Source organism: Pan troglodytes, chromosome 12 (genome assembly GCF_028858775.2).
Source record: "Pan troglodytes isolate AG18354 chromosome 12, NHGRI_mPanTro3-v2.0_pri, whole genome shotgun sequence".
Taxonomy (NCBI): Eukaryota; Metazoa; Chordata; class Mammalia; order Primates; family Hominidae; genus Pan; species Pan troglodytes.
This window is the reverse complement of record NC_072410.2, coordinates 83,466,728-83,480,034: the sequence shown is the minus strand read 5'-3', so window position 1 is coordinate 83,480,034 and position 13,307 is coordinate 83,466,728. Positions and strand designations below refer to the sequence as shown.

At 35.5% G+C, this 13,307-nt stretch overlaps 1 protein-coding gene across 13 annotated transcripts in view; it reads right to left on the bottom strand.

Moving 5' to 3' along the window:
- MAP4K3 (mitogen-activated protein kinase kinase kinase kinase 3) overlaps positions 1–13,307 on the bottom strand; it is a 187,367-nt gene that overhangs the window by 50,392 nt on the left and 123,668 nt on the right. For 9 of the 13 annotated variants that reach the window (XR_010149572.1, XR_010149573.1, XM_016948387.3 and 6 more), the window contains 2 exons: positions 9,412–9,470; positions 7,894–7,956 (listed from right to left, as the gene is read on the bottom strand). Coding sequence is in view for 10 of the 13 variants with exons in the window: in XM_016948387.3 (XP_016803876.1) it covers positions 7,894–7,956; positions 9,412–9,470 (122 nt within the window). In the remaining 3 variants the exon portion in view is untranslated. The remainder of the gene's footprint in view (positions 1–7,893; positions 7,957–9,411; positions 9,471–13,307) is intronic. The other 4 variants (XR_010149574.1, XM_016948391.3, XM_016948393.3 and 1 more) reach the window with 1 other exon arrangement.

Genomic DNA, 13,307 nt, shown 5'->3' with positions numbered 1-13,307 from the left:
CTTTAATTAACTTTTGTAAAAATCAGTTTTTAGAAAGAAAAAAGCTCAAATAAGGTGTTTATTCTCCAGTTATAATGAAGCAAAAACGTTCAGAGAAGTGAATAAGTGACAAAAATCTTGGTTTACTTTGTATATAGTATCTAAAATAATTACATATATAAACACTTTCACATATTTCTACTGCTGTTTCACGCAGGTAACAATTTTTTAAAGATATAAAATTGGGTGCTATTTTAAAAGTAAATTACATATATGAACTTGTACAATATTATAAATTGTACTGAAGGACTTTTTTAAGCAAAACTTCAAATGAGTATTAAGGCAGTTCCTCAACTGTTTAAACACCTTCCGACTTAATGCTGTGGGTTATAGAGTGTTAAGAATTAACATTTAAAAGGATGAACAGTATACATGCTCAACTCAAATGCCTTCTTGAGAAAAAGAAATGTGCTTTCCAACAACCATGAAAAGAATGAAGTAAAGCTGCCTTTTGTCCTCTTCTTAAAGAGCCACTGTAATCTATGCACTGTTTTAACCATTAAGGGGGAATATTTGACATTTAAAAAATGAATCTTATTTACATTAGAATATAGCATATTTAAAGTGCTTTTTATTTTTACAAGATATTCTCAGATTCATGATCAGGGCTTAACACAAAAGCCACCTTGGAGCAGCCGCCTTCCAAGACTGCCAGGGAAAATTATCTGCAGCCTTCTCTAAGTCTCCATAGCATTTAACACACAGAGCTGCTCTAGCACTTACACTGCATTTTAATCTATTTACATGTTTGTAAAAGTGAGCTCCTTAAACAATGGGAAATAATCAAATCTATCTTCTTTCCTTACAGCCTATGGTCTAGCATTGTTCCTGGCACAAACTGACTGCACCATAAATAAATGCTTGTTCAAATGCCAACTGTTTATTTTCCCATAAATAAAACTTCAGCCTCGTTAAGATACACAAAGCTAATTCTAAATGACACTAAAAACTAAGCCTCAGAATATAAGGATTTTAAGCAATACATTACATTTAAGAGAGAAGCACTTTAAAATTTAAATATTCCAAGACCTGTCAAAAAAATCTGATGAAAATTAAAATCAAAATCCTGGTTTAGGCAAGACTCAAATTTTGTCTTCTTCAATATTTGTGTTCTTCCATGCATAATAAAGTGTTCTTATCAGTGTCAGAAAAGATAACACATCATAAAAAAGACTAGTTGACTGTCACACTGGTATCACACAAAATTCTAATGAAAAAGGACATCTGTACTCTTTAATTTGTAATGATATATCTTAATAAGATAAAATCATTGTTATTACAAAACTGCACAGTTTAAGTGGTCATGACTTTACCACTGAATCCTTAAACTGCAGTATTCAGTAAAGAGAAGTACTAAATTAAATAAACACAAAATTTCTTTTCTTCAGCTATAGATAACTGGGCCCTCTATCAGACCAGCTATATCTTTAGCCAATATAATCTCTTAAGCCTTTAATCAAATGACAGCTTCCAAAAGCACACACTCGTGTGGAGTGGCCATGGCTCTTCTGTTATATAAACACAGATGTGTCATAAAAATACTCAGCTCATCTGATATAAGACAAGTAAAAGGCTGGTAATAATGATTAAAAATAAAGGAAACAGGCCGGGCACGGTAATAATGATTAAAAATAAAGGAAATAGGCCGGGCGCAGTGGCTCACACCTGTAATCCCAGTACTTCGGGAGGCCGAGGCGGGCAGATCATGAGGTCAGGAGGTCGAGATCATCCTGGCCAACATGATGAAACCCTGTCTCTACTAAAAATACAAAAGATTAGCTGGGCGTGGTGGCTCGCGCCTGTAGTCCCAGCTACTCGGGAGGCTGAGGCAGGAGAATCGCTTGAACCCGGGAGGCGGAGGTTGCAGTGAGCCAACATCGCGCCACTACACTCCAGCTTGGCGACAGAGAGAGACTCTGTCTCAAAAAATAATAATAAAAAAATTAAAAAAAAAATAAAGAAAATAAACTGAGATCAGCAGTATATTTAGAAAGGTAAGAAAAGTATCTAAAATAACTAAAGTAATATATTAATAGAAAATTGAGCATAGGCTCATATAGAGAATAACATTCAGGCCAGGAAAGAAGTTGTAGATACATCCAAGTCTGACGATTAAATGGGTCATGTCCCAAGTCTTACCAGGAAAGGTGAAATTCAAAGGGGCTCATTCTTTAACAATTTCTTCTCCTTAAATTATGTTATAGCAACCATGGAACAAAACAATGTGCTAGGAATACCATAAGTAAAATATTACTTTAAATCCTTCTAAAAAGTTTCTAATCTCATTTAATACAACCATTGTTTACCAAGCACCTATTATCTGACAGGAATTCATACAGAAAATCGGATAGGGAAAATGACAAGAAATAAAAAGGAAAGGAACAAAAGTGAAACCAGGGCAAAGTTAGTAGTTCATTATATGTCGTTGGGGCAGTCTAAGAAAGACTGATATAAAATGCTTTTCAAAAAGGATTTGGAAGTTATTCCATATCAGAAAAATGCTACCAAAATAATGCTTGGAAAGGCGCTCAAACTATCCCAAGATGATGGTATCTTATGGCCATTCTTTACAAGCTAAACAAGAAACACTTGAGTATGCCAGCATAAAAAAAGTTAGTAGCACTAATCAGGCATCGACTTGTTAATGAATGACAGTGTTTACACAGTAGAGTCAAATAAGTAACAGGAGCTGAAAACATGCAGTAACCTAGTATAGATTAAAAGTTCAAGATCATTATCCTAGCCCAATTAAAATATCTTTTTGGGTTGCAAAGTCCTAATTTCAGTAGTTCATTTTAATGAATGGGAGACTATTTCTAAATTTCAGATGGAATTTCTAAGAACACAAAGTGTGAGAAAGAACTGAAAATGAACAAAGGATGTAACATGGAACACTGGAAAAGGAAAAGCATATGACCAAAAACATCTTATTGTAGTTTTAAAAAAAATCCCCTTGGGAGATTTAAGTCTATACCTGATGAGAAAGCAGCAGGAAGTCAATAGAATTGATACAGTTCACTACAAAAACACAAAAGAAAAAAATACTTGAGCAATATATCTTGACCAAGAAAGAGAACAGGAGAAATATTTTCCCATCAAAAATGAGAAAATTATGGCACAAATAAAGTTGTTAGTGAGACACTTTTTAACGCAGTAGATGATTTATAGAAATACAGAGGTGTTGAATCCAGGATAATTCAAATATTTTTTATTTCTTAAAAAGTCAGAAAAGCAAGTAGAGTCAGAATATGAACTGATCAAGTTAGGTTTCTGACTAATAAAAGCAGATTAAGGAGCCTGAAAATGGAATAATATGACTTTTGTACTGCAGGCTCGGAAATGAATATTGGCAGGTGAGGCATACTATATACTTCTTCAGAGCAATGATTATGTTACTATTTATTTATGCCCCTACATAGTCATTAACATAGTGTTTTTTGGGTTTTTGTTTGTTTTTGAGATGCAGTCTTGATCTGTCACCCAAGCTGGAGTGCAGTGGCACAATCTCGGCTCCCTGCAACCTCTGCCTTCTGGGTTCAAGAGATTCTCCTGCCTCAGCCTTCCAAGTAGCTGGGATTACAGACGTGCACCACCATGCCCAGCTAATTTCTGTATTTTCAATAGAGATGGGGTTGCCACGTTGGCCAGGCTGGTCTCGAACTCCTGACCTCAAGTGATCCACCCGCCTTGGCCTCCGAAAGTGCTGGGATTATAAGCGTGAGCTACCACGCCGGGTCAACATAGTCTTTTATACAGAATTAACTTTCAATTTTTTGTTTTTAATTGGTATATGGGCTTAAATAGCCAGTAAAACTATGCAAATTAGAAAAAATAGCATCAGTTAAGACGGATGTGTAATATAATCTTTTAATCTGAAGATAGCATTTTGCAGATCAGACAAACTGATTTTTATGGTTATGGGCAAAACTCTTTTAATTAACTTATAGTGAGTTTTTGTTTTAAACTCAGGCATCTTTCAAAAATTCTCAAACTGTCAATTCTAAAAAATCAAGCCCTATTCTTCTGGCTTCATATATTAATTATCTGATTTTTTTTTTTTTTTTGAGAGAGCACTTTTGGATAGCACAAAAGTTTAAATACAACATTTTAAATTCACTTACAAAATCACAAAATAAAAACAGTTGGCATTTAAAACAACCAGAAATCACGGGTAATATGGAATGTTTATGTAGCAAGGTCTTTAAAGGGGTAAATGTTTCTTCTGGTTCCAAAGGGATTTAGGGTTTTTACCTTGCTGCCAACTGCCAGCTAAGATGAGGGCCAGACATTCTGGATTCCTCAGGCTTTTAGTGGCCAGCCACAAGCATTTGTAAGAGATGAAATCTTGTTCACAGTGCCAAGATTTTAGAATTGATAAAATTAGAACACAGAAATAACTATGGCTACTTTATACCCATTAGGATAGCTATTATCGAAAGTCAAAAACAAAACAAAACAGAGGATAATAACAAATGCTGATGAGGATGTGGAGAAAGTAGAAGTCATGTGCATCGCTGGTGGGAATGTAAAATGTTGCAGCTGCTGTGGAAAATAGTATGGCAGTTTCTCAAAAAATTAAAGATAGAACTACAAGTCCATTTCTAGTTACATATCAAAAGAATCGAAAGCAGGGACTCAAACAGATATTTGTATATCCATGTTTATAGCAGCATTATTCACAATAGCCAAAAGGTAGAAGCAACTCACTGTCCATCAATGGATGAATGTATAAACAAAATGTGGTATTTACATGCAATGGAGTATTATTCAGCCTTAAAAAGGAAATTCTGACACATGCGGCAACACGGAGGAACCCTGAAGGTATTACGAAATTATGCTAAGTAGTGAGTCAGCCACAAAAGAACAAATATGCTATGATTCCATTTATACAAGATAACTAGAGAAGTCAAATTCATGGTCAGAAAACAGAGTGTTCTCTGCCAGGGGCTGGAGGGAAAAAGGAATGGGGAGTTATTGTTTAATGAGTATAGAGTTTTAGTTTGGGAAGATGAAATCATTCTGAAGATGGAGAGTGGTGGCAGCTGCGTAACAATGTGAATGTACGTAATGCCACTGGACTGTAGACATAAACATTAAAATGGTAAATTTCATAATGTGTATTTTACCACAGTAAAAAAAACAAAAACAAAACATAACCATGGGACATATATATTTACTTTAAAAAGGTGGGGGGCCCAGTATTACTTTAAAAATATATACTGATGATGTTGGGTAGAGGCAACACAGTACAGTGGTTTAGTTTTGAATTCCTGAGCTAGGCTGCTTAGGAATCCCAGCTCTGCTATTCTTAGCTAAAGACTAACGAATTTCAGCTTCTTTGCACTTTAAATCACCTCATTTGTAAAACAAGAATAATAAGTTAATATATTTAAAGTGCTTAGAATAATGCCTGGTATATAAAAACCTCTAGATAAATGTTAGCTTTTGTTACCACTGGGAGTGAGCTTTAAGGTTGATTTTGTAAGTTGTATACTCTGACAAATATTTCATTCATCCCTCTTCTGCCCGAACTAACCTAATAGTCCCTAAATCCCTCCATTGTCACAAGACCCCCGTCAAATGCTCCCCTGTACCACAGGAAACTCCTGATTATAGGGCAGGGAGCAGGGATGAAGGTGGGAGCAGTTACAGGGAACAAAGCCATAATATGGTAACTTATTCAAGTTACTAGGCTAGTTCCACATGTGGCACAGAAAAGAGTATTTGTAATTTTTTTTTTTTTTTTTTTTAAGATGGAGTCTCGCTCTGTTGCCAGGCTGGAGTGCAATGGCACAATCTTGGCTCACTGCAACCTCTGCCTCCCAGGTTCAAGGATTCTCCTGCCTCAGCCTCCTGAGTACCTGGAACTACAGGCACATGCCACCATGCCTAGCTAATTTTTTGTAATTTTAGTAGAGACATGGTTTCACCATGTTGGCCAGGATGGTCTCGATCTCCTGACCTCATGATCCGCCCGTCTCGGCCTCCCAAACTGCTGGGATTACAGGCGTGAGCCACCGTGCCCGGCTGAGTATTTGTAATTTTAAAGTATTATGTTTCCAGTTTTGTTGTTATCTTTTCTACATGGAGGATATTAATAAATACTAGAGTCAATTAAAAAATTTGATTGTGTTGTCTTTATTTCTGCAATAAATTTCACTAATTGTCATTCTAGCCTACGTGTGTAATTCTGAAAACATTTTCAATCCAGCAAGCACCGACTGTGTTTTCTTCAGACATTCTATCTCACTTGGCCCCTATGGGTTAATTCTCAATCCTCACACATTCTGTCTCTTTATGCCATTGAACACATTCCCTCTTTATTTTGAGACAGTGCATTTACTGGCTCTCCTAGCTTTTCAACTGCTTCTTCCCTACTTCCAATGTTGGTTCTACCTGAATGTTAAACATAGGCATCATCCACTGAGGTAACCAGTTTTTTGCACTGTTTCTTCAGATTTAACAATGGGGAACACATGCAATTTCATGGCTTCATCTATCACTTCCTCTTTGATAATTTAAATCTACTTTTTTTTTAAAGGAATCCGAGATTAGTATGATAATTTCAAAATCTCACCTCTCCTCCTGACATCTCTCAAACCTGTGGTCTGTGCTGGCAACTGTTTCCAATTGCTGTGAAACAGAGCCAGCATCTGTCCCTTTTCTTCCTGAAGAATCTACAATGTTCCCACACAATACTGACATCAGTCTTAGTCCCTCCCAGAAGCCAGATAAGCCACATGGGCCCCAGAGCTCTTCTCCTTCTCTCATCTCTACAGTACCTATTGTATGTTAGCTTCCCTCATCAACACTTGCCACCTGGCAAAATGTTGGCAAGCCATTATGTATTTTGTTGCATGGGTAAGAGTTTGTATGTTTAAGTACATTCTGTCCAATAGGACAGCAACCTCCCTAAAGAAGGGAAATTATGTCTAAAATCTCTTTTATATTTTACAAATGTCAGAGGTCCTAGATTAAAAAATTTATATAAAGAATAATTTAAGCCAATCAAAATTGAAAGATGTATGTTACTAAGGTAAAGAGGAAGGAAAGATAAGGAAAATTCCATTTAAAAGTCAGAAAAGTAGAATCTGGGAGTAAATATGGGGGTAACTTGGGGCTCTCGCCAACCACAGTAGCAGAAAGAACTATTTACTTAATAACAACTATTAAAAGTATTATTTATTTAATATTTAATAGCATCAATTTCTCATTTTTTCTTATGTAATGGTAAGACAGTATTTATAACTTCAGGAATGCTTTATAATCTAAATTTTGTCCTAAGGAAACCAGACATGATAGTAATGCTGAAAAATTAAAACTTCATCTGAGAATGATTTCATTGTTAATGTAGGAATAAATTATCTTTAAAAATTATATATGTACCATATATTATCTGAATAATATATGTACCATGATATATGAATATATATTATATATGTAATGCATATGAATGTATGTACCATATAACATATGAATTGTTTATATATATACACGTGGATGGGTGGTTTCTAGTTCATTAAAACAAGTTACATCATTAAACTGGACATTTTTACAGGGAAATGCCATTTCTTAAAAAAAAAAAAAACCCTAATATATGAATGAGAAAATTAAATATTAACATTTTTCATAAAAAATACAAGCATGTTTATTACTACAGCATTATATTTGAGTAGATATATATATATCTAACTTGTTATGGGAAAAAACTGCTACAATTCTTAATATATAGAAGTTTGCTAAATGATAGCAACTTATAAAACAATGCTTTAATTGGACAAAATGTTTGATCTTAAAAGAAAACAATTAAGACTAAAACAATGCTGACAAAGAAAATCAGAAGATGAGAAATACCAGATTAGATCTTGCAGTGTAGTATATTTCTTCTGAACTGTCCAAAAAACCATCACTGTCGGGCTGTTTAGCAGAGACCAAGAAACCCAAGTTATTTATGCTTAGACTAAAAGCCACAAATTCACAAAGGGAAACTTTCACAAATGAAGTAAGTCCTGCTAATATAATTTTATTAAGGCAAATGGAAAGTCAAACTGTATTAGGCAGCTTCTAAAAAAGCAACATTGCAACAACTTTGCTCTAAAATGCAGTTACTAAATTAGTACAGAATTTAAATACAGGCAATGCCAACTTACAAAGGGAAACAAAAAATAAACTCAAACTGCCTTAACAAAACACAATTAGCATTTATAAATATCATGACTACTTTTTCTTAATTTTCTCCACCCCTCTTCATAAATGTCAGGCTTTGGTATTACAATATGATCATTTTAAGACTTTTTCTTTAACATCCTATTCCTCCACACTGATACACTGAATTAGAGTAACTATAAGGTAAAGGCTAATGACACCCTTTGTATGCTTCAGTCAAGTGAGTTAAAATAAGCATTAAACTGAAGAAGAAAGCTCCTACTTCAATCCTTAGTACTTATTAACAGTTATTTTCTTCTCATTATTAAATAGCAAATAAAAAAATGAAACAGACATCATATGGAACTCTGGCAAAATAATTTCTTTAGAATTTTGTATTTTCCAATGTCTCATTTTTTTATTGTTCTATAGAATATTAACATCTCAAATAGATGAAAAGTATTTTGCTTTTATGACTGAATCTAATATATTATCATTTATCTGGAAAGGAGTATATAAAACAACAACAAAAGAATCATGCAAAGTATATTCATAAAGTTATAGTAAGCCTTAAATGAATGACAAACTTCATTTACTATGTATGCCTCATCTCCCTAATTTTCAGTACTCTATACAGATATGACTCTACTCTAATGTTTGGAAACCATGGCATTTATCATAAAAATAACACATTTTAAAAAGCCCCTCAAAAACAGAAAAAATAAAAAATAAAAAAAATTTAAAAGTCAGCATTAAAAACATTTAATCACAGAATGGTAAAACAATTAAGTTTCTCCTAAAATAATTTTGAAAATATTCAGCAACACAGATTTATTTATTATGAATTTGAGAATTACTTACCTTTTTGTTTCCCACGATTTAAAAAAAAATTTTGTTTTATGTTTTTAAAGACAAGGTCTCACACTTTCACCCAGGCTACAGTACAGTAGTGCTATCATAGCTCACTGCAACCTTGAATTCCTGGGCTCAAGGGATCCTCCTGCCGTAGCCACCCCAGTAGCTAGGACTACAAGTACACACCGCCATGTCAACTAAGTTTCAACATTTTTTTGTAGAGACAGGGTCTTACTATGTTGACCAGGCTGGGACCTCGAATGTTTTTGAAAATATTAATGACTAGCTTTTTTGGTCAGTACTAATACATCACACAAAGACAAATTAAAACATTTATTTTCAGTGCTAACATTCTAAGGCTATACTACTTACAAGTTCATGATGTGGTTCTGTCTCCTTTCTTAAGGGTGGATCAAATTTCACTTGGCCAACTAAAAAAGAAAAAAAAGTAAAACCAGGATTTTTTTTTTTTTTTTTTGAGGCGGAGTCTTGCTCTGTCTCCCAGGCTGGAGTGCAGTGGCGCAATCTCAGCTCACTGCAAGCTCCACCCCCTGGGTTCACACCATTTCCCTGCCTCAGCCTCCCGAGTAGCTGGGACTACAGGCGCCCTCCACCACGCCCAGCTGATTTTTTTGTATTTTTAGTAGAGACGGGGTTTCACCACGTTAGCCAGGATGGTCTCGATCCCCTGACCTCGTGATCCACTCGCCTCGGCCTCCCAAAGTGCTGGGATTACAGGGGTGAGCCACTGCGCCCGGCCAAAACCAGGATGTTTTTATATTCTCAATGATATAATAATTTAAAAAGTTATTCCATGGTGAAAGACATTTAATGCTACCATCAACCACACACTGATCTCCAAAGATCTTTGTTTTCAATTTTTAAAACTGACACTAATAATTGTAAATATTCACGGTGGTATATGCGATATTTTGATACACGTGTACACTGTGTAATGAACAAAACAGGGTAATTAGGATATCTATCACATCAAACATTTACCATTTCTTTGTTTTGGGAACATTCCAAATCTTCTATTTTGAAATATACAATAAATGATTGTTAATTTCCCTACTCTGCTACTGAACACTAGAATGTATTCCTTCTATTTAACTTTATTTTTGTACCTATGAAACAACCTCATTTCATCGACCTACCTCTTACCCTTTCCTGCCTCTGGTAACCATCATTCTACTCTACCTCCATGAGATCAACTTTTTTAGCTACCACATATGAATGAGAACATGAGACATTTGTCTTTCCATGCCTAGTCACTTAACATTAATGTCCTCCAGTTCCATCCATGTTGTTGCAAATGACAGGATTTCATTTTTTTATGACTGAATAATATTCTGTTGTGTATATATACTACATTTCTTTTATTTATTCACCCGTTGATAGACATATAGGTTGATTCTTTATCCTGGGTATTGTGATAATGCTGCAATAAACTTGGGAGTGTAGATATCTCTTAGATATACTGATATCCTTTCTTTTGGATGCATAATCCAGTAGTTCTGAATCATATGGTAGTTCTATTTTTAGTTTTTGAGGAACCTCCATACTGTTTACCATAGTGGCTGTACTAATTTACATTTCCATCAATAGTATGTAAGAATTCCCTTTTCTCTGCATTTTCACCAGCATGTGTTATTTTTTGGCTTTTTAACAACAGCCATTTAAACTAGGGTGAAATGATATCTCATTGGGGTTTTTCTTTTTTGATTTGCATTTTCTTTACAATTAGTGATGTTGAACTAATTGTAATATTACAATTAGTGATATTTTCATGTATCTGATGGCCATTTGTATGTTAGCTGGAAAAAGCCCAATAAAGTCTTAACCGCTAAAGCTTAATTTGTTAATTCTAGGCCATTTCCACAGTAAGAAAAGAAGATGATTAACAAAATTATATGTGTGTACAATCAGGTTCTAACTTGCTACTTTGTTGTGACCAGGAATAAAACACAGACAATCTTTTTTTGGTTTTGTTTTTTGAGACGGAGTCTCTTTCCGTTGCCCAGGCTGGAGTGTAATGGCGCGATCTCAGCTCACTGCAACCTCCACCTCCTGGGTTCAAGCGGTTCTCGTGCCTCGACCTCCTGAGTAGCTGGGCCTACAGGTGCGCGCCACTATACCTGGCTAAGTTTTTGTATTTTTAGTAGAGATGGGCTTTCACCATGTTGGCCAGGCTGGTCTGGAACTCCTGACCTCAGGTGATCCGCCTGCCTCGGCCTCCCAAAGTGCTGGGATTACAGGCGTGAGCCACTGTGCCTGGCTGAGACGATCTTAACTCACTATTTAGGTGGGTAGACAGCTGCTGATACGGGGTACTTGTGGAAGCCAGCCTGTAAGATGGCCCCCAGTGACTCCTGCCTCTTGGTATTCAAAATGCTTCCACATTGGATCAGCATTGGCTGATGTGACCAAAAGACCAGAGCAGAAGTAACTATATGAGTTCCAAGATAAAGCTTCTGTCTTGGGCTCTCTCTGTTGGATCACTTGCTCTGGAGGAAGTCACATTGTGAGCAGCCCTCAAGAGAGGCCTCCTGGCAAGGAAGTGAAGCCTCTGGCCAATAGTTATGTGAATGAGCTTGGAAGTAAATCTTCCAGTCCAGTCAAACATTCAGATGACTCCAGCCCTAGCTGATATCCTGTGTGCAACTTTATGAGACCTTGAGCCAGAATCACTCAGCTAACCTGTCCTGGATTCCTGACTCTCAAAATCTGTTAGAGACAATAAATGTTTATTGTTTAATATGAGCACATATACAGAAAGTGAGAGAATTCAATACCTTCAGACTTAAAGAAATACTAAAAGGAATTATTTAATCAAAAGAGATCCATAAGTAGTGGTACAGAAATACAGTATTAAATGAAGAGCAAAAAATTGGTAAATATACAAATACAAATTAACATTGACCATGGTTAATGACAATAATATTGTCTTATAAGATTTAAAATAAAAATATGGGAGTTGATTTAAAAAATGTTTACTGTTTTAAGCTGCTAAATTTTGGGTTTGCTACACAACCAAAAACAACCACTGCAGCTAAAGTATAAACTAGCCAGAGTAGACACAGATTAACTGTACTACATTCATCTTTTTTCTTTGCTTTCTAATGTATTGAATGTTTCAGTATCTTTACCTTTTATTTCCACAGCTCATTATCATTTTCTGATCTTATAACCTGGGTAAAACCCTCAAGTCCACTGAGATACAAGCAGAGGAAAAAATACAAAACAATAAAAATATATTACATTTCAACTAGTAAGAGCTTCAGCCAAAACCAAAACTTCTCAACCAAGGTGAGGAAAACAGTGAGATTTCAAAGCATAATCACTTTTCTAACGGTTTGATTTCAACTTTGTATGTAAATTTATTGTGAATGTTAATACCAATGAAAGAAGACCATGGGATTTGAATATTTAGCAATAGGAGGCATAAGGAAAAAAACAGTTGAGAAACACAGCCCTGTAATATCTCCAGTTATGTCTGGGTGTGTATATGCTTTTAAGCTGTTAATGGCTCAGATATCAAATGGCCCTTAGATCTGATAAGTAGGTTAAGAATGAGTCCATCCTAACTGTTCACAATTGATCACACATCAAAGATTACAAAATAACTTTTAGTAAGGTATCAAAACTAACATATACCTCATCTTGATAAAGGCCTATTGAACAGCTTTCACCTATACTTGTCTTCAAATTCCAAAATGCGGTCTGTAATAAAATTACATGAGGACGGTCTTGTGCATCTATCTGCCTTGTGTTATTGTCACCTGTGAACATGCCCATTTCTCCCACCAGATTGTACAACCCCTGAGTGCAAGGATGCTGTCTTACTAAAAGCCGTGACTATAGCAGGTATTCAGTATTACTGTACCTGAACTCTGTGGATGGAGAATGCATTTCCAGAAAGGGAGAAAGTCCCTATGGAGATTCAAACCTTACACTGGTATCACTCTTCTGCTCTCTTCAAATTCCCTAAAGTTATGACAAGCCTCTGCCACAGAATCTTCTAGTTACTCTTCAAATAACTGTTGGTCAATCATCCCAGTCTGCGGCACTGTTTATGATGCTCTTTTTTATTTTTACTTTTTAAACTTTTATTTTAGGTTCAGGGTACATATGCAGGTTTGTTGTATAGGTAAACTTGCATCATGGGGGTTTATCGTACAGATTATTTCGTCACCCAGGTACTAAGCCTAGTACCCAATAGTTACTTTTTCTGATCTTCTCCCTCCTAACTCTTCACCCTCAAGCAG